Source organism: Calonectris borealis, chromosome 4 (assembly GCF_964195595.1).
Source record: "Calonectris borealis chromosome 4, bCalBor7.hap1.2, whole genome shotgun sequence".
Taxonomy (NCBI): Eukaryota; Metazoa; Chordata; class Aves; order Procellariiformes; family Procellariidae; genus Calonectris; species Calonectris borealis.
The window spans coordinates 76,255,959-76,282,798 of record NC_134315.1 but is presented as its reverse complement, the minus strand read 5'-3'; the positions used below and the strand labels follow the sequence as shown (position 1 = coordinate 76,282,798).

The 26,840-nt window shown below is 38.9% G+C and overlaps 3 protein-coding genes across 6 annotated transcripts in view; all 3 read left to right on the top strand.

Annotated features, from left to right (window-relative positions):
- The window catches only part of INTU (inturned planar cell polarity protein), a 50,488-nt gene extending 42,030 nt beyond the window's left edge, over positions 1–8,458 (top strand). The window contains exons 13-16 of one of the 2 annotated variants that reach the window (XM_075150193.1): positions 526–623; positions 1,376–1,565; positions 5,439–5,501; positions 7,582–8,458. In XM_075150193.1, coding sequence (XP_075006294.1) covers positions 526–623; positions 1,376–1,565; positions 5,439–5,501; positions 7,582–7,632 — 402 coding nt within the window. In that variant the 3' untranslated portion in view covers positions 7,633–8,458. Of the gene's footprint in view, positions 1–525; positions 624–1,375; positions 1,566–5,438; positions 5,594–7,581 lie in introns of both variants that reach the window. The other variant, XM_075150192.1, reaches the window with a different exon arrangement.
- A 2,435-nt stretch (positions 8,459–10,893) lies between these two features.
- Positions 10,894–22,899, top strand: SLC25A31 (solute carrier family 25 member 31). Its single transcript, XM_075148214.1, is given in 8 exon segments — positions 10,894–11,075; positions 11,078–11,119; positions 12,301–12,428; positions 14,945–15,062; positions 16,362–16,516; positions 16,730–16,855; positions 19,793–19,997; positions 22,772–22,899. Coding segments are annotated over 8 exon segments (1,056 nt in total). The 5' UTR covers positions 10,894–10,921.
- Positions 22,798–26,840, top strand: part of HSPA4L (heat shock protein family A (Hsp70) member 4 like) — a 26,268-nt gene continuing 22,225 nt past the window's right edge. For 2 of the 3 annotated variants that reach the window (XM_075150197.1, XM_075150195.1), the window contains exon 1: positions 22,798–23,136. In XM_075150197.1, coding sequence (XP_075006298.1) covers positions 23,030–23,136 — 107 coding nt within the window. In that variant the 5' untranslated portion in view covers positions 22,798–23,029. The remainder of the gene's footprint in view (positions 23,137–26,840) is intronic. The other variant, XM_075150196.1, reaches the window with a different exon arrangement.

Genomic DNA, 26,840 nt, shown 5'->3' with positions numbered 1-26,840 from the left:
AAAGACAAAGAGATTTGATAAGGTTCTGGTGGGTTTGGGGGAGGTGGCAATTCTTTTAAAAACTCTTAACTAAAGTAACTGTTAAATAAAGCATACTATAAAGAAGTAAGTCTAAGAGCCCCTGCATTCAGTAGAAAATACTTCTGTTGCCTTGGGAAGCTCTGGGTCAGCCTCACAGCTGATGCTTTTTTATTTTATCATTGCTTCTAAATATTTGTGTATTCACATGACTAAAATGGGCATACCTGCATTCGAATCAGCAGAAATAATTGGAGAATATCCCCAAAATAATGATGGTGTAAACATAAGTTATCAGAACAAAATGCTGTACAGTTGTTCAACTGCTTCTAGTCCATTTTAGTCCAAAATGGGCTATAATATACATTTATATAAGTTGATGCAACTGTTTGGGCCTTTTAAAAAATGCTACATTGTTTCCTTTTAAATAGGTGATTTGTTGGTTTGATTCTGGTCTTTCATTAGCTGTGTTTTCTCTGTTAGTTCATCTATATGTTTGTTTTTCAGGTCACTAGAAAAAAACATACCCTACCAAATCCATTTCACTTAGGAAACCTGAAAAAGAACCTTTCAGAGAAAGATACAGAACTTCTTAACGCTATCAAGTAAGAAATTGTTTTTCATTCAGCATTTCATTTTTAAGGTCATACTTGGATCGTTTTTTGAATATGCACAGATCACAAAAGTTCTTGCATAATTTTATTCTAACCAAAACTTTGCTATGCAAGGATTCTCAAAAGCGAAGCTCTTACATGGAGAGCTTAATTAGAAAAGATGACTGTTTCTCAAGAATATGTCAGTAGAATGTATGCAGATGTCCCACATATATGTGATCTTGGAAGTTCAAATAAAAGAGTTTTTGGACCACACATATACTTTGTGCCTCCCTAGTATCTCTAGGCAGGTGTACAAAGGACAAAGAAGCCATGATCTTCCCAGTTCCCACTTGTTGCTTGTGACAGCACAGTCTGCTCTGGTGTTTTGGTTGAGATCTAAAGAAAGCTTTCCTTCCCTCCCTATCCCCCCCAAGCTTTTATTTCCCCTTTCTTTTTTCTTTTTTTTGGTGAGAATTTTTGAGAACACAAGTGCAATACCTAACTAGTTCGACAGTTTTTTGGTTTGGTTTTTTTGGTGGGTTGTTTGTGTTTTTTTTTTTTAAATTGAGTATTAACAGTCCAAGTTAGCAGGATTTCTTTGGTGTAGAAGTAGAAACCTTTTGAATGTTTGTATCCATTTTTGTACTCTATTGTAGTTACCAGAAAAACAATTCTGTCTTGAGAAACAAAAGTATATGGTGTTTAATTGAAATTTCTTTCAAAGTTATTTGAATATTAAATGAATTCTTCTATTTTTGAAGGTTGACATCTGGTCCTGAGAATACCCTCTTCCACTATCTATCTTTGGAAACGATGCAAGGAATCTTTATTACCCCAACTCACAAAGAAGTAGCACAGCTCGGTGGCTCCATCCACCCTCAGTTAATTGAGAATTTCTATCGTTGCTGTCTTTCAATTCGTTCCATTTTTCAGCAGTCCATGAGGAAAGAAGTATGGAAGCTTTGTTTTCTGTTTTTCTATTTATGTTCTCAACTCAGTATTTCAAGATTGTTTTCACTTCATTATTTAAATAGTTCACTAGTAGGTGTATTTGCATGTGTGTGGTTGTTTTTAAAGCTCCTGATATTTTTACTGTTATGGGCAGGTTCTTTCTCTGACCATCCAACCACGTATGCATGCAAATATGGGTCACGCTCCCACCAAAAATGTCCACAAAATAAATACTCCATGTCTCCAGTATAGTATTTTCTTACTCTGTTTCATATTAGGACTCTTGTTTGTAACTTAGCAAAAAGTTCACACACTGGGTTCAAGAACTGTAAGTAGCAAAAGAGGGGATTTTAGCCATTTTAATGCTGGGAGGGAATTTCAGATTGGCAGCAAAAGGAAATTTAGGCCCTCTTTTTTGACAGAAAATGTTTCATATGAGCAGTGATAGTGCGTTCTGCCCTCACTGCGCTGTCAGGGTGTCTGACGAGTGACCTGAAGAAGACCTCTGATGGTGAGATCGTTTTTCATTCTTAGTGTCTCTGCTCTCTGTGCTACCTAAGATTGCTTATACGTTTGCCATCCGCTAATGTCTATAACCGTTTGTTCACGAGGATATCTGTCTAGAAGACTGGCTATAATGATCTATTCCTTTTAATTATGCTACCAGCTCTCTTGGATTTTAGATTAGGTGGGGTGCCAGAATAGGTAAGGCTTTTTCCCTTTACAAAGATACTAATTTGAACGTTGCTCTAGACTTGGGCTGAAGCCTGATCCTAGCTGCCAGAGCTTTATGTGGGTACTTAGTATTTAGATTATACACTTAAAAATGGACAGATCGGATGTCAGCAACTGTACTGCCTTGTGTTTGATTAAAAATTTCTGTTTATTCCAAATGATCCATCTGGAGTAAGATGGTAGTAGTAACACAGAAATCTAGACAATAGGTATAAGAATCAATTTATGAGATACTCTATTCAGATCAGACGTTTTGTGTTCAATGCATGCTTTATTTTGCTATAAGTCTGGTTTGTTAATTGCACAGTTGATTTTTATTGACATGAACCAAATTAGGATAACATTTAATCTCTGCTAATTTTGTGACCTGTTTAGTCCTTTTGGAAAAGAGAAATAATTAACTATAAACCTAAGTGGAATACTGTCTATCAGTTGCATTTTTTAGACCCTAAGGTGACAATCCAAGTGAATTAAATGAGAAATGGGAAATAACAGTACAAATTGAATGAACGCAGTCTGCAAAAAGCAGTATAATTTTTCTTAATGTTTTCTTGAAGTTACTGAAAAAGTCACTTCTGGGTAGAGCGATGTGCCTTGTAAATCATCTAGGAATTTTTAAGTGTTACAAAAAAATAGGTTAATTTGGATTGTTCTGTCAACTTCATATGACACTGGGGTTTGGCTGAGTAGGACTTTGGCAATGAGTCATGTATTTTGGGCACTTCTGTTGGGAGATGTAGAAACCCAAAAGCAAGTAGAGAGAATACACAAATATTTCTTATCATCAAATTGCCTTTGGTTACAACTGTTAAACAGACAGTTTATAGTTCAAACAAAAAAAACTGAATAAAGAAACGATTCAACCGTTAGGTGTAGCTCATAAAAAGTGAAAAACTCACACTTGAAAGTCAAAACTTCTGTTTTGGCCACAGCTACCTCAGCACATGCTTTTCTGGCTTCTTCAGACGCGAGTACAGTAGGCAGCAGCTGGGTTCATTCTGCTCTGAAAATCAGAAATAATTGATGAACATGTGCTGCACAACAAAGTTTCTCTTTTAGAGAAATTTGAGGTAGTTTTTGCATGTTGGCTCCAACAATTACTGCTGAAATTGGCAGGTTGTATAATGTCATGAGGAAAACGTAAAAGAATGAAAAGAAGTTTTCCTTGTTCATAGTGTATGACAAAAAAGTCAAATATAGAAATGTACTATTATACTGCTTATTCTTTGAAATAAGCTAAATATTGTTACAAAATTATTGTAAACTGATCAATAATTAATTTTGCCTCACTTTTTGAGAAATGAAAATTCACAATTTAACTTCTAACTGTGTATGGAATTTTTGAATAAATTTTAAATTGAGCAAAAATAAGTTCTGTAGTCTTAAACCCTAATATATATGTCACTGTATGTAATAAGCAGGCTTCATGTTCTTCATCATCATCTTAGTATTTTCTTACTCTTAAATAAAATCAGAAGGAAGGAAGTTTTAATGGATATGAAAGTACAGACCCTCATAGTTCTATCAAATATCCCCTCTTAATACATAATTTTTCTTGAGTATTTTCAGTATGAATAGCATAGTAGAAGATGTGCTAAAATATAAACAAATATCAGCTTGGAAATTGCATGATAATGACCTCATTTTTTTGGTGGGGAAGATTATTAGACTGAGTACTAACATATTCCTTAAGTCTTTTTCGGTAGCAGTATTAGCAAGAACAGGGTTTGAAACAAGTTTACATACTAAGGAAAGATACGGAAAGGGTTAAGTCATCTATTGTGAAATTTCTTCCACTCTACGAACTAGTAGTAATTTAGAATATGCTTTGTGAATTTAATCCAAAGCATGTTTAGGGAAATTTAAAAGACATTTTTTCAGGCAAATATTAGCTGGTTTGTTTCTCAAACGCTAAAGTGCATTTCACTTTTTCTACCATTTTTGAGAAATTAAGATAGTTGTGATGTTTTGACCATATTTTTTCTTCTAGATCTTCAGCCCCCATATCTTCATTATTGCAGGCAGATTGAAAGGTGTGGTTTCTGCTTCTGCATATGGCAGACAGAAGTTCCTTGAAATTTTTTTTTCAGGAAAACCTTTTCTTTCACCTTTGAAGAAACTGATTGGAGCAGAAGTGTTTTTGGCAGATCCAGAGATGCCCTGGCTTAGCAACTCTCTTAAGACAGATTTGTTTCAAAGGGATTTCCACTCCTGTTTCCATAATCTCATCTCACTTCTCATGTTTCAAAAAGAAAAAAAAAATTAAAGCTTGTTTTTTCATTATTACATACACATTTACAAAAGAGTAATAAACTTCTTTTGACTTCTGTGGGAGAAGAATTAAACTAGTGACAAACTCTTTCAAAATTCCTCCTGTGTTTATCTCCATTTTCATTCTGGTCATTTTCCCTTCGCATTTCTGGTGAAAGATACCGTGGCTTTATTGGACTCATAGGACTGTTGAGCACCAAGACAGAGCAAAGACAGAAAAGTAGTTCTTGTGCATGCAGTTTGATCCTCACTAAACAGGTACCAAGAGTTCAGTTAGAAACAACTGGAACTTTTGCAAGGTTTATTCAAAAACTCTGTACAAAACATAGGCCTAAAAACTCAACAAAACACAAAAAGGACTTTATTTTCTATACATCTTATGCACTCATACTGAGTAAGAGCAAGAAAACACTCTGAGCAAAGTGCTTCAACTGTTTATTTACAAAAAGAAATTCCTGCCTGGCCAGGTTTATTCAACAGACTTTTACTATCACAGTTCTTAATTGGGGAGGCACACAGAGAAAGAAAGATGAGAGCTTTAGCTGTTGTAAATCTTTTAAAGAAGCTGTATTATCTCAGATGTCTTATTAGAGAAATAGTGTTCAGCTAGAAGAAGAAAAAATAAATCAAAAAAGAACCATGTGTCCACCTCCAAGTTGTATAACAGTGGAAAAACCCGTTGATGCCAAAGTAACAAAACTGTGGAGAAAAGAATCATGTAAGCAAGTTAGTTATATCTTCTAAGTCTGGCTTTTTGACAGCAGTATCATTCATCAGAGATTCCTGAAGAAATCACATCGTTATATTTGATAGTGTTTATGTAAAAATATTTCATTCTATACTAACATTTCACCAACTCTTTTACAGAAGAAGAAAAAAGCAGGCAGTGGGATTTCAGAATTTAGTAAAGCAGCTGAGGACCTAGATCTGGTAAGAGAACATGGAGTTTTGTTTGAGTGCTCTCCTGATAACTGGACGGATCAGAAGAAACCACCACCAACAATGAGTTACTGGGTTGTGGGGTGAGTTTAAAGACAAATTAATGTGTTTCTCCCAAGGTTTTCCATTTTGAATATGCCGCTGTACTCTTTAAGAATAAATTTAACTGTAGCACATCACAGAAGTACTTGAGCTGACTGACTGAGGTAGCTTTGATTTGGGATCTGGGAAGTTGCATTGGTGTGATGTTCCACCTGCTGTAAAACATAGGTGTGTCAGTTCAGGTGAGCACCGTGCTAGCATGTTAACACCGCAGAGCTGGCACCCTTTGCAGTGTTGCACAGTGCTATGCAGACATCCTCAAGTGCTGTAATTGTACTCTTAATACCCTGCACTTTCTTTGTGCTCCTCGCACTCCTTCAGACCTCTTCATGCCCTGCTTTGCAAGTAAATCCCACCTGTCTTGCTTTCATCCATAATGCTGATTCAGTGATACAAGGAAATAAGGTGAACAATTCTAGTTCTTTTTTTTTTTCATTGGGAAGATCAAATCAACCCTACCAGTCTATCTGAGATATTTTGGAAAGGGAGTTTTCTTTCCTTAGTTTTCTTTCAAAGTTCTACCATTATCATTGCAAATGGATTCTGATTTATGTTATTATTTAAAATTAATTTTAGTGATTTTCTTAATGATGCCCATAGTTATTGCTACATAGCTAAGCCTTATTTGCATGACAGAACAGCATACTGCCCTAGGCATTAAATATTAAGAATAATACATTTTTTTGACTTAATGAAAATTAGGTGTAATGAGATAGTATGTATCATTTCTTCACAATTCAGAACGTATCGGATCTTGTTTAAGTCCAGGCCAGTAAGCCCTATTCTGTAGCCACTACTTCTCATATGTTACTCTTTTCTCCATCTACTATTTTTTGTGCTGTCTACATTTCAGCTGCAGTAAGCAGACAGTCACATTAGGAGTAGTCAGTCAACAGGATGTTTCCCTCTTTTCTACGTTCATCTTCTCTATTTGTATTCCTACTAGATAAATAGAAAGGAAAATGCAAATGCCCAGTTAAATGGAAGCTATGCTTCCACCATATGAAAAACAAATTCAGTATAGGCAGGGGATGAAAGGAAGATAAATGATTATGCTTGATTAATTCATGAAGTTATAATTACCAACTAGTTCAACTATTGTGCAAATAGGAAAGTCAGAAAACAGCAAAATACATTTCTGAACATGGCATAAAACTTTTTTTCTGATACAATGAGAGGAAACGTCATCCACAGGTAATTATATTGGCCAGGAATAATGATGTAGAAATTCTGTAGCAGAGCTTTTGTTCAACCTGTTTGCCTTTAAGTCAGCTGTTTAAAGAGAAAAAAGAAAAACAATTGTTTCCCACTATGAATGTACATAACTGCAGTTTGTGTGCTATCCTTGGGGTTGGAAAAATTAAAATCTTTAATTTAAATGTTTTAAAATGTTTATGCTGCTGTTGATATCTTTTAAAAAATATTTTTTCAGTCTGCATTATCAAACGACATGTTAAATCAGCGGCAGTCTATTAGTATTTGCAGTGCTATGTGCTATGCTATAATGCTACACACTGTTATGCACAGGTATTAACAGCCCTCGTATTTTAGCTCTTTCCCTAAAAGAGCTTATTAGATTGACGTGGGAATGTACCTGCCCAGACGTATTAAGTTTAAAAATTAGTAAATATGTGAATACTGGGGCTTGCTTGATTGCAGCTTGTGGCCCAGAAACTTAGATTACTGCAAACAGACCAGTACCATAGAAATAGATCCTGAAAACCTGAAGAATTTTTTCCATACACAGTCTTAAAAAAACTGAGCAGAGAATAACTTGATTAAAAATCTAATGTATTGAAAGAAGTAAGATAATGCAGGAGAGCCACAGAAATTTGCTAGCTGTCTAACACAGCAGTTGTTTTTAACATCTTACTGAAACCTCAGAGTACAAACAGAATATATCAAACAGTTGAGGAGAAAAAGCTAACATCTATGATAATTTTTTTTTCTTCCTTTCTTTTTTTCCCAGGAGACTCATTCTACATCCAAAACCTCAGGAGTGTTATGTCTGTTTTCATGACTCAGTCACAGAAGCTGCTGTTGAACTGGCCTTTAAACTGTCCTTCGGCTTAACTACATAGATGAGCTTCCTGAACGTTCAGCCATCCTGCAGGGCGTTGTACTTCAGTATAAATAGAAATTAACTCAGTTGTGGTGCCCACTCATGGTCTATCTTTGAAATGCTTTCAAAAAAAAAAATCTAACTTGTGAAAATGACACAGGTAAAACTTCAGTGATGATTCTAATGATCTCATCAATTGAATACTTAAAAAGATTTCAGAGAACCAAAGTTCTTATTTTTATATACTGTCGAATTATTTATCCTGATCATAACTTTATTATATGAAAACATCACGTAATTTGTACATTCACTGCTGTTCAGTGTATAATATGCAACATCAAATGATAAGCTGATATCCTCAAAGAACTCTCTGAATATCTGGCAATTGGTGATGGAGGGAAAAAAAAGTTTTCCAATTAATTAAAATTTTGTGCCTCTAAGGGCCTGAAAAATACTGAGTTTTCAGTAACACTGTGTTAATCAAAACAGAAAGAAATCTTTTAGCCAATTCATGGCACTTAGCCACACAAAATTAATGGCTTATCATTTTTGGCAGTATGGTCTCCTGCACACTTGAGCACTATAGTGCTCACCACGACATTGATGTTCTACTTGACTTCATGAGTTTTAACTATAAATAATACTTATATTTGTTGAAACACAATTTTGAAGACACAAAAGAAGATGGGGGGCAGTGGGGTGATGGTTTTAAGACCTATGCATGGACTCGGCTAATTTTATATTATATTCATAATTTCGTAATAAAAAATGTATATTTGGCAAAGTCCAGTAAAGCGTTATTCTATTTTTTTACTTAACATATTTTCTCTTTTGTTTATTTAAACAATATTTGTTTAGTTAGGTCTTCTACAATTTACAGCTGGATATTACAAAAAATGTTAGGTTATATCCGTATAAGGCAAAAGAAGACAAGATGTTTGCAAAATCAGAATTCTTCTACAAAATTCAGCTTTCCTACAAATTGTTAAAATGTTTGTAATCTACAGACCAGCTGCTCCTAAAGCTTTTTTTTACTGAAGTTTATTTTAAAATGTAAGATTTTTTTGGGGTCTTTTTACTCACAGCCAGCACATTTAGGTCTGGTCATCTGCATAGCATTTCATCATGTTCCATGTCACAACAGTGCTTTTTTTTTTTCTTTCTGCTGTTTCTACTTGCTTTTCATGAGTGCTTTTCATAAAATGCATGACTAAAGTTGCATTTTAAACAATGGGATCAAAAAGTTTAAGTATTCAGGAAAGTAAATTCTGTTCCATAGGCTCTCATGATCAAAGCTTTAGATCTTGTTTTCACTAGTAAATTACACTGTTCAGAGTAGTTCTAAAATAGTCAATCAAGTGCTTAGAACTGCCCACTCTCACAGAGAGATTCACAGCTTGTCTTGAATCACTCAACAGTTGCTTTAGTTCCAAGCAGTAGAAGTCTAAGGCCTGAAGTTTAAGCATATGATTGCGGGTTTTGTTAATCAGCCGTCTGTAGAATTTATGGTTCCTAGAAGATGAGAGACAGTATTTCAGTTTGAGACATACAAAACTGAGTTATAGCAATAGTGCTTGAGATTTGCTCCTCATCTGTACATCAAGTGATGTGAGATTTACTCTGCTTGAGAAATAAAAATATGTAATAGTGTGGATGACATCTGAACAGCACCTTTTAAAAGTCGAAAATATGTGGGGTTTGAATATTGGGTTTTGTTGTAGATGGAAGAAGGAACATAGAAAAACAAGCAGTCTTTGCTGCACTGCTTTTAGCAGGTTTAACAGCTTTTACAGAACCTGGTGTGTGTTTGTGCACATAAGTGTGTATCTGTGGAAAATACCTCATGTTTGTCTCGTTTCAGTCTTTTAAAGGCTGGGCTATATGGTTTGAATGCTAAAAAAGAAGATACTTGAATGCTTTAAAAAGAGGACAGCTAACTTTTCTCTAGATCCTTGTGTTTAGTTAGACCTAGGTTACTCTGCTGCCAGCGTAGTGGGTCGAACTCAGTTGACTGAGGTGGGCCAACCACACAACTGAGTCGATGCAGAAGAAACAGTGTGAATATGTAGATGTGTGTGGAGAAAAGAACTGAAGGAAGGTGGGACTCCTTCAGTACCAATCAGCTATTTAGATTGGCTTGCTCCTTCACAAGAAACAGTACCTTAAACAGAATTAAGGGCATCTGAGTATGGTATACTCAAAGCAGTGTAGTTCAGCAACAAAATGTTGCAAAATTTGCGGTATTTGTGTTGATACTACACTGAAGGAGATTTTTATTGGTTGCTTTATTAGTCAAGAAGCAGAGACTGTATATTGCAGATTTTTAAGAGCGTGTTTAAAAAGAACCCCAAAGAATGATAGGATTTCATTTCCTACAGAACATGTATTTTTTTTGTCAGGTGGCTTTCATACATACCCTGTAGCTTTGTAATTTTCAGGAAGATCATAGCAGTGAATCGGTGTATAGAATTAATGTTAAAAGGAATAGATATGGAGAAGCTACTAAAGGAATTAAAATGGTAGTATTAAGGCTCAAAAGAAATTAATTTATTTTGCCTTTAAATTATTACTTATAAAAACTACTAGCAAAGCAATGTGGAGTACAATGGAGTACCAGGGTTAAAATTACTAATGTCAAGGGAATGCAAGAAACAAAAGTTAGCATTTAAAAGCATCTACAATTAAAACAAATACGGTGTTTCATGCCTTCATTAGTCATAAAGTCAGGAGATGTAGGGGAGGTAAAGCAATTAAAAAAAAAAAGCAAACTGCTATCAGCAATCTAGAAGGAATTGGTACTTCTGACCTGCAAGGGAATGGGTATGAATAACATGACTAAAATTCATTTACTTGTCATATATAATGTTTATTAACTCATAATTCAACATGATCAACAACTACCCTATGTTACCTGGTTTTTTTATTCTCTAGTTCCTGGTCGGGGGAGAGGGGCCAGTTCCCACAGTTGACAGAAGCTTCTGGAAAGTTCCGGAGGTCTCTGGAAAGCTTGCTGCCTGCTGCTCTGGGAGGGCGGCACTCCCTGGAAGGGATCCAGGTAGTAGAAGCAAATGGTGCGGTTTCTGGGCGGTTTTCAGTGGAGGATAGAGGTGGCTCAGCTCCTGGATACCCCGAGACCATCAGCTTTTAACTTTTGAGGAAAAAGAAGCCAGTTAGGTGCCCGCCGCCCACGTGCTTTTTGGGAAGAAGAGGAAACGGCAGGGGGGCGGCTGGGGCGGTACTGTGCGCCATGGCAGCCCCACAGGGTGAGGACCTCTGCGACCCTGTCTCCTTCGGGAAGGACCTGCTGGCTGGCGGCGTGGCGGCCGCCATCTCTGAGATGGCGCTGGCGCCTGTCGAGCGAGTGAAGCTGTTGCTGCAAGCGCAGGCCTCGTCCAAGCAGATCCGGGCGCAGTGGACTGCTTCGTGCGCATCCCCAGGGAGCAAGGTAGGGACCCTGGGCTGCCACCTCCTCCCCTGGGCCGCTCCCTCATCCCCGCGCCTTGCCCTCTCTCTCCCAGACCTTGTAAAAAACAAAAGCTTTTGGAAACGCCTTTGAAGCAACCGCAATGGAGCATCCATCATGGGCTGCAGGCATTCAAAGGAGCGCGGATACTGGCGGAGGAGGTGGTGAAGAGGGAGTTACTGCTGGGTATGTCCCGGCAGGATTTTTTGGTTTATTTGGCAGTAGCAAAGTCGTGCTTGTTGGTATTTGTGGACAGCATAAAATACCCTTAACGTTTTCCTTGTGATAGTTTTACAAAAGCAGCGTTTATTTGACATCCTCATGTTGCTGTATAGGAAAGCATGATCAAAATAAGAAATGAAAACCCAGTTTTAAGTTTTCTTTTTCTTTATGGAGTCTTTGCCTTCATCCATGGTAACGCAAGAAAACTAAGAAGTCTGAATGAAGAGCATAGCTACGCATTACAGAGCTCACTTTATTGTCACTGCTTAGCAAAGTCTAACATGGCCAGCCAGTCCAATGTCTGTGAATATCCTCACATACATTTTTTTTTCCTCATAATCCGCATAAGATTTGCTCCTGCACTACCTCCTGAGCTCCATTTAGCTTCTTATGCATTTATCTTAGTGTCCAAAGGGATCCTTTCTTTAATTTAGAAGAAGATTTATTATTACAAAAGCCCTACCAAGTTTCTGATACCTGTATAAACCGTTCGTCTTTGCTTTAATATGGAGTGTGAGCACCCCCTATGGAAGCGAAAATGCATAGGCGGGCTACTTCAGGAAAACAATTTCTAGACAGTTCTGTGAGATACTCTTCTATTCTGCAGTTTCTGGACTGCAGTTTACATAGGTATCCCTAGTCTTAGAAACGTATGAAGTAAGAAAGTTGAAAATCTTACCTATTTTTCACCACTATTGATGTTTCACTTGCAGTTGTAGTTTCTAGTGCTAACACCGAATGTGTACATCTGTTGGTGTCAGAATAAATCCAGATTTCCTATACCAAATGCCTGAAAAATAAAGGACCTGAAAAGCAACATTTTTGGCCTTTGTTACAGCTCATACCAAAGCAGAAACAATAGAAGGAGTATTGTATAATATACTTGGTGTAGTATAAACTTTGGAAATGTTATTTTCAAGATCCGTTTCTTTTTTCCATAGGATTTTTCAGCTTTTGGCGTGGCAATTTGGCAAATGTTATATGGTATTTCCCAACACAGGCTCTAAACTTTGCTTTTAAGGACAAATACAAACAGATTTTCATGTCCAAAGTGGATAAAGAAGAACAGGTAAATAATCTCTTGCATATTAGTTCTGTTTAATAAACGAACTAGATCTGGTCAAGAGCTGTGCAATTCTTTCTCTCAGCATGGTTGGTAATTAGTGGTGATGTATTGATAAGATTTTGTAAGGAGCTTATTTTATAACGAGGAAGAGCGAGCATGGTTTACTGTGTAGCTTATTGTTGAAGGTACTGAAATCTGATTTTTGATCTTTAACGATTAATGAGTTTGTAAGGTGCATGTAAATGCTTATTAACTGCAGTCAGAATTTTCAAAGTTTTGTTCAGGACATGTAATTATTTTGGAGTTAATTGATGCAAGTATTAAGATGGATATTAAAAATTTTGGACTCAGACACCTATGTTTCTGGGCTTTGTCAAAAACCCCAGTTACATTCTCACAGTTAAGATCGCATTAACATGTACTTTAGTCTCAAAACCCTTTACGTTGGTAATTTCACTCACGTGAAATTACAGCTGCTTTTATTCTAATGTGTGAAGTCCTTGGGTGTGTCCCTCAAGCAGGAGTCTCTCATTTTAATTTTTTTCACGTTATTTTCTTGATAATCATTAGTAGGTAAGTGTCAGAAAAAACTTACAGATAGTAAAGTGCGTATCACTGCTGTAGATAAGTAATGATTCACACTGAAAACCGATTTCTTGCTACATGTAAAGCTAGAAATGTACTTGTCAATAGTTAAAGCATTTTAAGAACTTAGTTTTGTACAATGCACCAGAAAAGGAGCAGTTTTAGGTTATAGCTCAAAAAGGCAATTAAACTTTTGGGCTATGCTGCCTTACCTTGCAATTCTGTGTACTTGGGAAAAGTCCCTTAACTTGGATGGATTCTTGAAAGACACAGAGGTCTACACTCATGGAAGTAATTACAAGAGATCTTGGTCTTCGAATGTGAAATGTTGATACTGGCATTTGACAAATTACGTAAAATTCATTCATATCAGCAGATCGGGAGAATAAGTTCTTTGTATCTAATTTGTTTAATGTGAAAATAGCTGGAAAATCTGCTTTATTTGCGTCTGTCTTAGGTTATCTGTTTTAGGATTTCTTTGGTTAGGTTTTGATAATTTAAACAAAAATCCAATGTGCTGTGCTTTCTCTTGTTGACAGTTTTTTACTGCAGTGCCAGAAACTTTTCTTGCCACAGGCTTTTCTGGTGGTGCTGACCAGGAGGAATGCTGTCAGTCATTAAAGTATGATTGATCTCCTTGTATTGCATGCAAATTCTTAAGCAGTCTTTTTTCAATTACAGTCATTTTGTATGTAAAGTGTTTAAGCTTGCTGTTTTCTTTCTTTTCTTACAGTGGAAAAAGTAAAACATGCATGATATAAATAACACAGTGTTTATAGTTCTTCAAATCTCCTTTCCGTCTCCTGGAAGTGCTTCCAGATGGCTTACATGTGTATGAGCTTGTGACTCAAATTTTAGAAACATTCCATGAATAGCACTCAAGATTAATTTCTTTAGAAATATAATATTTAGCAAAGCAGCACACCCATTGTTGAAGCTCAGGGTCTTTGGATGCTTTCTTACATGTTTTGTGCAGGATAGGAAATGGGGAAGACAATATGGTTACATGCATTAGTTTTTGCTTAGCTGGATTATTTTGAAAAAAAAAAAAATTATTAAAACCTTTAGATTGTAAAGTACAAAGGAACTTCTATTAAAGACCGGTTATGTGTCTGTCTATGTGCCAGACACTGGGTATTGAAGGTAATACTGGCTCAGCCAAGCATCTTCAGATTGCAGCTGCCCCTCTCCTGCTTGTTACTACAACTAGCAACAATTTATGCAGCAACATGACCTAGGCCAGGTTGCAAAGCCTGCTGTACAACTAATAAAATATTAAGGCAGTTAAGCTATGCTGGACTCCATACTGCTACAGCTACAGTGTTGCTGTTACTGAACCAGCAAATAAAAAGTGATTTTGTGTACATCTACTCGGTCTGCATTTACTACACAAGATGTACCTGTGATGCCGTTTAAGTCAACAGAGCTATGTCAGATATCACCACCTAAAAATGTTACGCAAAATGTTTCTTTTACTGTGATTAGGTTTTTCTTATTTGGTAAACAGTATGGGCCACAGTGAAAGCAAGTACATTGATTTTTATGTTTCCCCGTTCCCCAGTCATGGAGAGTTGATGCGCGTTGTTGTATCGGGGAGGTCCACAGGCCGATTGTTACGGAGGACCGAATGATCATAGATGAGAAAGATGTTATCTGCTATCTGGGTCACAAGAGCACCATATAATTCAGAAGTTGAAAAAGAAAATAGCTTATATTTTTTAATAAATGTAATAATAGCCAGGGAATCTTTACAAGTGGGAATTTTGAAATACCCCAGTATAGGTCTTACTCTGAGACTGCCATGTTTATTATTTTGTAAAAAATACAATGGTTTAGATAGATCTTACTTTTCACGCTTTAAAGTTTCATTTAGTATCTACAACAAATGTCAGTATTAGAGTATTCATAACTGCATACAGTAAATTTTGTTTCAGTTCTGGAAATGGTTTTTGGCAAACCTGGCTTCTGGCAGAGCAGCAGGAGCAACGTCCATGTGTGTACTGTACCCGTTAGACTTCACATGAACTCGTTTAGCTACTGATATTGGGAAAGGTGGTGAAATCTCTTAAATGGCACTTCCAGTTTTATCTGATGTGCCTCACGTCGTTTATATTTACTTCATTTTAAAAGTAGACCAATATTCAACAGTATTAGAATTCTTTCTATTACTTAAAAATTTATCATTGCACAATTATAAACTTAAAAGTATTAAGAAATGTAAGATCTTTATGGAAAAGGAGAGGATGAAGGTGAATGAAAGAGGATTCTTTGGAAATAACTGCTATAGTATAGCTCTCAAAGTTTTGCGTTATTTTTAGATTCTGTATGGAAAAGTTTAACTGAATTTTGCCGACTTTGGATGCCAGAAACCAGAGGAGTTTAATTTTTGCTAACCTAGGGTTTTATGGGGTGTCATTTAAAGAGCTAATGACCATCCTTGTTCTATATCAAGAATATCAACTGAAGATTTTCAACAAAGATTTTGAGTAGTATATGTCTGTAGATGTATGTTTCATTCATTCAAATAGATAAAATTAATTTCCCAAAAAGTCTGGAAGGCTTTGTGGCAGAGAGAAAGAAATCTCTGCTTCCTGTATTGTTGTTGGCTTTCCTGATTTCCCTGCAATGGGACAAGTTAACTCCAGTTACTGTCTGTGCTGTGCAGGGTTGTCCCAGGAATTGGCTGCTTGTCTCTGCTTATTGCTTTCTGTGCCCCGTACTTGGGCCGAGTTAGTATTTTCATGATACCTTCAATATAAGAAGGTGTATAATTTGAGGTTCTTCCTTTCAAGATCAGTTTATTGCTTGCTGTGTTTTCACCTGTAGAGAATCTGAAAAGCTTGGGTGTAGTTACATGTGGAATGTGGAAACAGATGAAGAATCTACAGATTAAAAAAAGCGGATTTTTTTAACTTCCTCACAGCTTGTGGCTAGTGTTCCACTATGAGGAAAAGCTGAACTGAGTAACACTTCTAACAAATTTGAGTATGAATGCGTGGGGAGGAAGTGAAAGCATGGTATTAACGTAGAAAAAATTCTTTTCAGAGAGAGGGTAAGAGAATTCATACATAAGCATTCTGCTGAATGAGGACAAAATTGGAATGATAGTTATTTGACCTGAAAGTGTTTCAGCAACTGGATACCACTATCTGTTTGAATAAACTGTCTTCATCCATCCACGTGTCCCAATTTCTTCTTTAAGCTTCGTTCATAAGTGGAGGAAACAATGATCCGCTGTGTTTTTCATATAATTTTGATAATGTTAAATGTTTCAGTCATGCAGAGTAGTTTGTACTAAAGAGAAGGGCTTCTGTAAAGCATAACAATGTGCATAAATTTCTTTTATATTAGGTGCTGCTGAGCGACAGTTCCAGGGACTTGGTGACTGTATTATTAAAATCGCAAAGGCAGATGGACTTCCTGGCCTGTACCAGGGTTTTGGTGTTTCAGTACAGAGAATCATTGTATACCAAGCCTCCTGTTTTGGATGTTATGACACCATTAAGGTAGCTTTTACAAACAAAAATGCACACGTTTTAAATCTTTATCATGATATTTTAAATATTTATTGCGAACTAACAAGGGTATTAGTTACAGCTTTTGTCTTTACAGTTACTTGTCTTTAACAGAGTATATTACTGAAGAGCCAAGTAATTTTGCTGGATTTGACATACATTTTACAGAATTTGTACAGGCTTACATTTTTTTTTACTTTGCAGGGATTATTGCCAAATCCAAAACAAACTCCATTCATTCTTTCCTTTTTCATTGCTCAAGTTGTGACTACTTGCTCAGGAATGCTGTCTTACCCTTTTGACACTGTCAGGAGATGGATGATGATGCAGGTATGGTCTAGCGTGCAGTCCTTTTCTGAAAATTACTTACTAGATTTTTGAAGTTTGATATGCTAATTGAAGCACTGTATAGCCTTACAGCGGGCAAGACTCTATTCAGAAAAAAAGCAGAAACATCTCCAGAAAGACAAGAAGAAAAATTAAATAGTAGTATTGTGGGAGTCTGGTAAAAGCATGTTCAGTTCAGGACTTGGTGAGAGCTTTTAGTAGAAAGGCAGGATCTGTTTTCTTTTTCCTACTCAGAAGCCAGATATTTGGAGTAAGACAGGTTTGTGGGTAGAATAATATCCTTTATTAGCCCAGCTAATGCAGTAAGAAAAATGATCTTGATAGCACACAGCTGTTCTTCAGGTGTGAGGTAGAATCAGTAATCTTCAAAGCTCAGTACAAGCAGAGAATTATTTCTCAGCATGTGATGGGTATGATAGTGTATTATTAGCAATTAATGTTGGATGTTGTTCCTAGCTATTAGGTCATTTTACTAGGTAGTTCAGTAGCATTTGAAGTACATTTAATAATATAAATTCTTACTATGAAGATCATCCTCAAACATGAAATAAAAAAACCACAAAAATGCTCTTGAAAAATCAGGACCTTGTTCCCTGCATCCCTGAAGAAGTTTTGCCATCTGATAGTAGAAAGGAGTTGTTAGTTCCAAAGAAGTGTCTGTATGTTTTTCTTTCAGGATTATCTTCTTTTCTCTTGGTACTCCAGAAAATCAAAAGAAAATCCGAATAAATGTTGGCATAGAACTTGCTTTCAAAAAATCCTAGGAGATACTTACATTCTTACGTAATGCCTGCATACCTCTGGTAATCTGCCCTAAACAACAGAAATCCTTGAACCTTAAAGTGGGCAAACACCATTAGCACTACTGACTTCTTCCTTTCAGACTAAATATGATTTCACTGTCTTCAGATTCTGCTTTATCTGCTTAATCAGCAGTAGGCCTACAGTTAATGCTGTCTTTATTTGTAAGTACTGTGCTTCTTGAAGCTTTACCAAAAAATTGCCTGTATTTCTGGTAATTAACTTACCACTAGAATAGAGAATAGTATCAAGATTATTAAAAACATAAATTATAATCATATGAAATAAGGTAATGGGTTTACTAGCACAAAAGAGGATGAGAATGAAAGGACGTATATATGTTGTGGATGTATAAATATATTTCATGTGGTGTCCTTGTTTCATTCATGTAGTTTTGAGGCTTCAGATACAAATAAAGCTCATTAGTATGATTTTTACCAATTTCTTACCATGATGCTTATTCTAATCCAAGAGGAAGCCCTGAATTAAATATAGCCCCTTTTAATTCTTCAGTTAAATTGTGTTTGCCAGATGGGATGACTTTCTGAAATAATAAGCATAGTACAGTTACTGGTTTCATCAAAGATGATTTGTCAGCTAAGCAGTAATAACCATTACCAAATATCCTTTCATCTGCATATATTCATGTAGATTCAAACCAAAAAATTTTAAATGCTATTTAGCTATGTTGGTATGCTTATTTGTATTGATGTATGTGAATATTTATCATAGATGTATTTCTTACATTTCTTTTGTTCAGGAAATCTATAGTGATCTCATACCTTGATTCCTAACAGAAGATGTAACAAAATGTAACACTGTCTTCATCAGAAAATTCAAACATCACTTTATTAGCTGCAGAGTATATCACAAAGGCCCAAAGTAGGCAAGATTATCTTTCTGCCATTATAGAGAGTCTAGAACCTTACCTTGATATTGCAGGTGGATTTGACTTAAGATGTAGCTAAATTAAGTCAAATCTTCAACATTAAGTAAAAAAACTACTGTCGTCTTCCAGTAGAATTTCACATAAAGATAGGGATTTTGGATTAATCTCTCCAAAAAAGTGTACTTGTTTTTTGCTAGTGAAGACAAAAACCAGTGTCAGTTCCTAGCAGAGTCCTCAAATCCTGAAGAGACTGCAGTTCCAAAACAGGAATTGTTTGACAGTTCCCCAAGCACACCTACAAAAAACCGCTTTGTCAGAGCTATGGTGTTACTCAGAGTATCTGAGCGATTTGCTGTCGTCGTTGTGCCCACTGTGGAATTCAGGATGAGTATCTCCCAAGTGCTCTGCCGTGCAGGGACTGGCTACGCAATGTTCCTCTGGGCTGTCTTTACTCCGCTGTTGAAATTTTCAAAACTTAAAGGAGTTGGCATGATTTTCAGACATACTGCACTTGGAAAAAGCTGAAGGAGAGTTCAGTACTTTAGCTCTGACTTGTACCGAAAAGGTCATATATGTGCATGTGAACATTCACTGCTTGTCATCCTTCATTTTCTTCACCTGTAAGCACTTGAAGCAAGTTTTAGTGAACATGCTGCTGAGGTCTCTAACTAACAAATCCTCCTTTTTGCTTTGTTTTCGTTTGTCGAGCAAATTAATACTCAGAAACAAGGTGGGCTAGATGAGAACTGGACTGCGCTCCTCCTTAGCCTTCCTATGTTTTTACACTATCGTGCTAGTCAAGACCTTAACATTTTTTAGAGGACTCTATCGATTACTAATAAACTGAAATCTATTTGGTATAAAAATATTTCAGTGGTACTAAAGAAGGAAAAAAAAAATGAGCTGTGGAAGTTTTAATAGCATTGAAACAATTCAGAGCACCCTTAGGACTGGAGTGACCTCATTTAATTCCTAAGCCTTCTACTTGCCCAGTAAAGCTTAAAAGCATCATCAGAAGAAGGATCACAGCCTTTCTAAATTTAGCTATTGGAACCAGCTAACAGAGCATTACATCAGATAAATATTTATTAGTTAAAAGATCACTCCTTTGCAGTAAGTGAAACATTAGGAAAAAGTTCCTTAGTGTTCTTCACTAAAGAAAGACAAATTTTGCAAGTTTCTTTCTCAGTGCAGTGCCATAATGATTTGTCCTTACTACTTGTGCGCAGGGCAGGGAGACTGAACGTCAATGGAAAGGAACCATTGACTGCTTTATGAAAATATACGAGCGAGAAGGGCTTAATGCTTTCTTCCGTGGAGCATTCTCCAACATCCTTCCTGGAACAGGAGGAGCCTTAGTGCTAGTTCTTTATGACAATATCAAGGACATTTTTAATCTCGATGTTTCAGAGAGTTCAGGATCCGATTACAACAGTGAGTGAACATCTATTTTGCTTGTACAGTGTTCCTGCTAGAACTCTCATTGTTTGCATTGCATATTTTTAGTTTAAATGTTACACAAACAATACTTCTAAGAAATTATTTGGATGTTTTTGTAACTAAGCATGTACTAAATTAAATAATTTGTTTTCAGGGAACTAAAGAGCACTGTTTTCATTTCATTCAAGAAATGAATCCAAGAAAATACTTGCCTCTTGTTTAAAATTCTCAATGTTTCAGTTTTATTCATACTAAATGTTATACTTCTTGAATTTTAAGTTACAGCATGTACTTGAATATATTTTGGTAACAGCAGTTTCCCTAGCCTGTCAGCAGAGCCCATTGTAAGTGTCATATCCGTCTGCTACAGCTTCTACATGAACCACAGTAAAAAGAAAACCTGTTTCTAGCCTGTTGATGTGTTTTCATGGTATTTCAAAGCACAAGTCACGACAGCAAAGGAGTTTGTTTTTTTTTTTTTTTTAAATTGCCGTTAAGAAATACAGCAACTCACTTTCCTCTCTGTCCCATCCCTCAAACAACATTGAGAAGACTATAGTCTGGCTGGCAGCATTTTAGGCCAAAACGTAGCCCAAAAATGTGGAGACCCAAGCACCGAGAGACTTAGAACACTTAATACATTATTTCTTAAGGAAATTTTAAAATGGCTGAGGATTCTTCTCAGTATTGAGGATAAATCTTGCAGTGTACATAAGTGAGGAGACTCTTATTTTTATTTCTGAGATAATAATTTTCAATAAGGAAAGAAAAAAAGAAACCAAACCTTGTGGAATATTGGTAACTTTGGGACTCAAGAAAGCATTTAGGAGGTCTTTATTTAAATGTTTGGTTTCAACGAAATTAAGGCTAGTAGCGTTCCTAACATTTCTCCACAACCATTAAGTTTTGCACAAAACCATTAGCTCCTTGAGTTAGTACAAATATTTTTTTAGCTGCTAAAAAATCAGATGTGATCCACAGGCCAAGAATTGGAAAAACTCGGACAAGACCAATTCCAAGATTGCTACAGTGACAGTAGATGACTGGGAGGATATGCTCAGGCAAGCTTGTGGCTAATCTGACTTGAGTGAACTTTGTTCATTCTCGCAGACTGAGCGATCAGTATGACACTGAAGAACGCGAACGAGACTTTTATGAAATACTTTAAGAGTTTGGCTTATCCTGCTTATGATCTCATCTCCAACTCGTAACAGCCTTACTCTTGACAAAGCAAATAAAAAGTCCACTGGCACTTTCCTTGTCGCTATCATGAGCGTCTACACACGTCTGCGTTCCCGATGGCAGCTTGAAACCAGGTGGCTTGGTTGCCAGAAACAACACTGCAGCAGCAGCGCAAAGCTGCGTACAGGCTGATTTATCCTGTGGAGATGTGAGACACGCCAGCACTTCTGCAGCAATGGCTTGTCCCCCTGCTGCAAGGTTGCACAATTTCTTCTGGGCCTGGCTTAGTAATGTTGCATAGCTCCACAAGAGTATTTGCATATAATCTCTTGGCCCAAGGTTTCTTTACAGTCAGGAGTTAGCCTCGGGTGGTGCTGCAGAAGCGGGATGCTGCAATACCTTGAATCACCGAGAACTGGTTTTGTAACAGGGATTGAAACAGCAGAGCAGAAAACTGAGTTGGGATTTGTCTCCCTGGCTACTGCAGATGGGACTGGACCCGGTTTGCCTTTCTGATCCTAATACCAGCAAGGGAAATGAGGTGGTTAATTGCGTGTACTAATAAATAGTAGTTGTGTTACAAATAACTCTATAAACAGTGGCTCTCTTGCTTCTGGAGGTTTTAGAGGGAAATGGCTTCTGTCATCTTCACTAGGAAAATTCTACTCGTGGACCATTGAAACAATAACAAATGGAGAGAGAATCAAAACGGTGTCACATACTGCGTCAGAGAGATGTCATATTGCTGTGTGAAACTGAGATGTCATTTGTAGAAGCAGATAAATACTTATGGAGCTTTTCCAGCCTGTAGGTATGTTTTGTAGAGTTTCAGTCCTCCATACTTAAAATGACACCCATAAAAAAGGGTGACTGCAGTAGAGATACTCGGGTTTTGAGACGTTTTTTCTGAGAAAGAAAAATGACAAAGACGAGGGCGCTTCGGGGAATACGTAGGCACAAACCGGGGACAGCTCTTCTCTATGTGGTGGCGGTGGGGGGAGACAGATCGGACTCGAAGGTCCCACGCCTGTGCCCGGCCCTGGCACCAGGAGCAATCCCCACCTCGTTTCGGACACGAACGCCTGGGTTTCGCTGTCGGTGCCCAACGGCTTTCCGACACAGGACTCACCCCGCGCCGCCCGGCCACCCACCTCCCCCCGGAACCCGGGGCCTCTGCCCCTCTCCTCACCCAGCGGCGGGTCTGGGACCCCGGGGTGAAGGGCGGCCGCCCCGCAGCCCGGTCCTGCGGCTGACTCACAGCTGCCGAGGACGACTGTGTTAACCGGCTTCACGATCGCCCCAGCCGTAATTGCACTAGATTGTTATAATCATATTAAATTATGTTGTGTCGTAACCAACTTGTACATTACAGCAGCAGGCACCCGCCATCGTTCACGCAGACACCGCGGTGCCACCCCCCGCCCCGCTGCGCACCCCCCCCCCGCCCCGCACAGCTGCCGCCGGACGAGGGGCGGCCGCTTCTGCCCGCCGGCTCCTTTAAGGGGGGCGGGGGCGTGTCCCGCCGCAGTTCTGACGTCTGGGCGCGGGGTGTCGCTCTAGATAACGCCGTCTCCCTCCCTTTCCAGATCTTTCTCGAACGCGAGTCGCCCGCAGCCAGCGCAGCCCGAGCCCTTCCGGAAAGTGCCGAAGCCGTAGCCGGCGCCTGGCGGATTCCCCGCCGGCCGGCACAGCGCGCCTGCGCAGAGGAGAGTAACTGCCGGTTGGTGGCCGGTGCTCCGCAGTGGGGGAGAGACGGGCGAGGAGCCGGGTCCCAGCAGCCCAGACGGTCGCCGCTGCCGCTGTAGTCGCAGGCCGGCGGGGAGCGGGAAGCACTAGGCGCAGCCATGTCCGTGGTTGGCATTGACCTCGGCTTCCTCAACTGCTACATCGGCGTCGCGCGGAGCGGCGGTATCGAGACCATCGCCAACGAGTACAGCGACCGCTGCACACCGTGAGTACCGGCGTTCCCGGGCCACTCGCCGCCGGGCCGCTCGGGCCCCCACCCCCACGGCACTTTTCCGCCTCGTCGCCGTACTGGCGAGCCCAGGCGCCCTCTTTTCCTTCTTCTCCCCCCCACCCGCCGTACTGGGTTCCCTGAGGCGGCCGGGCGCTGCGGGGCGGGTGGAGTCGCGTGTGTCCCCGTAGGGCCTTGTCCTCTCCACCGCCCGTGGGCGCTCCTCGCGCGGTTCTAACGCCCCGGCCCGGCGCCGGTTTCTTCTCCGGCTCCCTCAGCGGGAGAAGAGCGGGGCTCTGCCGGCCGGCGCCGAGAGCCCGTCAGTGGCCGAGGCCTGGCGATCGCTCAGCAACCGTGTGCGGCCGCTCTTGCCGGGCGAGTGCCCCTTTTTCGGTAACGCGAGGAACGTTTCACGTAGGCGCAGAAATGCGTATGTTGGGGCAGGCGGCTCCCCGAGAGACGCTTGCCTCCCCCAGCTTTTGACTATTCCGTGTCCTTGAAATACCGCGCTGTGCTGGATGTGCCGCACGACTCTTGAGGCACAATAGGGTTTTTTTTTTCTGTCCTTGTAACACTTGCGTTTCGTGTAGCAAAGATCTCGGTTAAGTGCATGTGTTTCCCTAACTCTAGAACGCTTGCCAGGGCTTGAAGCATTTTCATTAACAATGTTATGATGGAGTGGTGGTGAGACTGGGGAGGAGGACGTTGATTCACCAGGGAAACAGGGAAGTGGCGCGATGAGTTCCCTCTTCTTAAACCTGTTCTTACTTGCACCGCGCTGCATCTGCTGGCCGTGGAATACCGAGGTCTTGCAAGAAAGAGGGGGGGCAGTGGGCAACGTCCGTGATGATGGGATACGCAAGAGTAGGTGGAGATTTTCCTCTTCTGTTTCTATGGGATACGTCTAGGGTTTTTAGAGCTCCATCTGTGCATAATTTTCAAGGTGGATTCAGGAATTCGTATAATACTCATAAAAATCGAGTTTTGGATGGTGCTTCCTTTTATAAAAGGAATTTGTAGCCAGCAGCAGAAAGCTGTTTCTGTGATGTGAGGCCATCGTAACTTTACCATTGCTGTCTTGATCTCAGAGAAATGTAGGTTTTGTTTTGCTTTCTAAAAAGTTTTTTTAAGTTGAGTGCTAAGGTGCATACTGTGTATTAATGGGAATACTCTTTAAAATTGTTTTTACTACTTAGAAAAGTATACTTCTCGCATTAACTCTCAAAAAGGCATTATCCTTGTGCATGTTCTATGAGAACTGAAATTGTGGGACCTTTCAAATTCTGTGCAAGGAGCCCCCTGAAATTGTTGCCCAAAGAATCCTCAGGCTGCTGCAGTTTTCTGTCCCCTTATGATGAAGAGCATTTCCGATTCTTAGCTATTCTTGGAGTGCCTTCTTTGCAGGTAGGCTTCACGTAGGCTTCCATTTAATATTTTTCACATTAATGTCTGAGTAACTACTTTCAAGACATTTATGAAGTGATTATGAAGGGGGTTTAAAGCACAGTTAGCAAGATAGCATGTGGAGTGCACAGATATGTAATGGCAGTAGTTACCTCACTTGAAGTGACTTTTTTCCTGGCTTTTTTCATCTGTTTTTCCAAAATGTAATCTAGGAGAACATGAGGAACTTCCTTTCTAATGCTAGTGTCTTGAGGCAAACCAAAAAAGTATGTAGAAATCTAACAGGTTTATTACTGTTATGTAAGTTTATCATAGTGATTAAACTTTACTTCAAACAGGATTTTAGTGATGTAGGCAGATCTAACTCTTAAATCATCAAAACTTCTCTGCTTATTACACATAGCAACACAGTAAATGAACTCTGTTGTAACATTTACATGTTCCTATAGAGGTGCTTGCGTCATTTAGATACTTGAAGTTAGCTAATAGTTAACGTTGATTGGATATGTCCCAAATACTTGGGACTTGCTCCCAGAAATACAAAGTGTTAATGTTTGTTGTGTCTGTGTAGCGTGGTATAAAAATATCTGGACTAGCTCTGGACAAGCTAGTACACTTTCATGCGCAGTGTGTTGTTATTAAGCCATGTAAAGATACTGGGTTAGGTCCTAAAGATAGGACAGTCCTGGCTGTGCTCTACAGGGCTAATTGCTCTTTCTGGGCAACGCTAATTAGTGCTTCCAGTTTTGGAGCTGGTTCGGATATCTGTGCAATACTGCTGTGAACAGTACAGCGTTAGTGTAAGCATGCTTCAGTGCTACAGACAGAAGCGGTGTAGACTTATGGAAGATATGTATTATCACAATTTAATACAGCACTCCTAAGTCATAAATCCAGTGTCCCAGTTGTTAAAACATTCAGGTGATCCTTTGGTAGTGTCGTTTGCCGAAAACCTACATCCTGTAATCCAAGGCATGGGATTGTTAGCATTTGTAAAATGTGTATCATTTTCAAAGCTTTAGCACAAGTATTTTAGAAAGAAAGGAAAAAGATTCTGCCATTAAGCCATCTGTTTCAGTAGGACTTGTGCTTTTTAAGGCTTTTGGCCGTAGCGTCTCTTTGGATGTTAACTGACACTTGGCTTTTTCTGAACTGGGAACTCCAGCAAGTCTGTTGTGTGCATTTCTAGTGCGCTGGGCATGTTAAACTCATGGCAAATGGCCCTTTCAAGTGTTGTGCCACACCACTGTGGTTTTGTGGAAAAACAGTTGATTGTTGATAGCTCATAATTTTTAGTAACTTTTTTCAGACCATGTGTAATTAGTGTAATCACAAACTGTAATTAAAATGATGAGGTAGCATCTTCTTCAAAACAATGCATGGAGTGGATTGAAATGTCCTTCTGGTGAAGAGAGTTGCTTGCTACCTTCAGAAAAGTCTGTGTACCGTTCAAAAGCTCACTTCAAAGCAGGCTGAGGGTAGCGGTGGGGAAGACAGTTCAGTTGTCACACTTGTATCCTTATGGCGGATGTGCTTCCTAAAGGGCTGTCTTGGATACAGCTGAAGGGTTTGGAGCCAAAGAGAGCATGTTTTATTTTCTGACATCTCTGCTTCCCAGCCAAGGGAGGGAGAAGCCATCCATCCCCTTGTGCTGGAACTGAGTAACTGAAGTAAGCCATGGCAGGAGCTCTGGTGGGCTGAGTAGCTTCTGACTTGATGCTTCAGGCTCTGCATAGGGGGGTATTTGCAAGTAATGCTGTCTGTCAACAGAGTCAAATTCCTACACTGAAAAGGTGTGATGTAATAGCATTAGCATGTTATTATCCATAAAATAAATGTCTTGTAAACCATTTGCACCCTTTCTAAATTTGAACCCTTTTATCTGACTTTTCTTTAATTACTACAAAGTATAATTGGGAACTGTAGCGTTAAGCGACATTATAAATTGTAAAAGCTGTTTGCAAAAGCTGAACTACATATTTGAAAAAGTAGGGCAATGCATTGTCTGTTTGCAGCAGTTAAAGCTGGAGAAGGTTTTGCATGTTCAGTGTGGTATTATAGCAGAAGAGGTTGCTAGATAATACTATCAAATTACATACAGTGCCCTCATTGTAGTGATAATGGAGAGGAGGCAGGAAACAATCTACTGTAGTGTCCTTTATGCATTTATTAAACAATTAAATTTGAACCGTATGAAATCTGGGTTGTATCTGTTGTTTACTACTGAATGGTTTTAGCCAGATCAGTTCCTTTTTGGGGAAAGAGTTGTATTTCAAATCTGTAAAGCGACGGTGTGG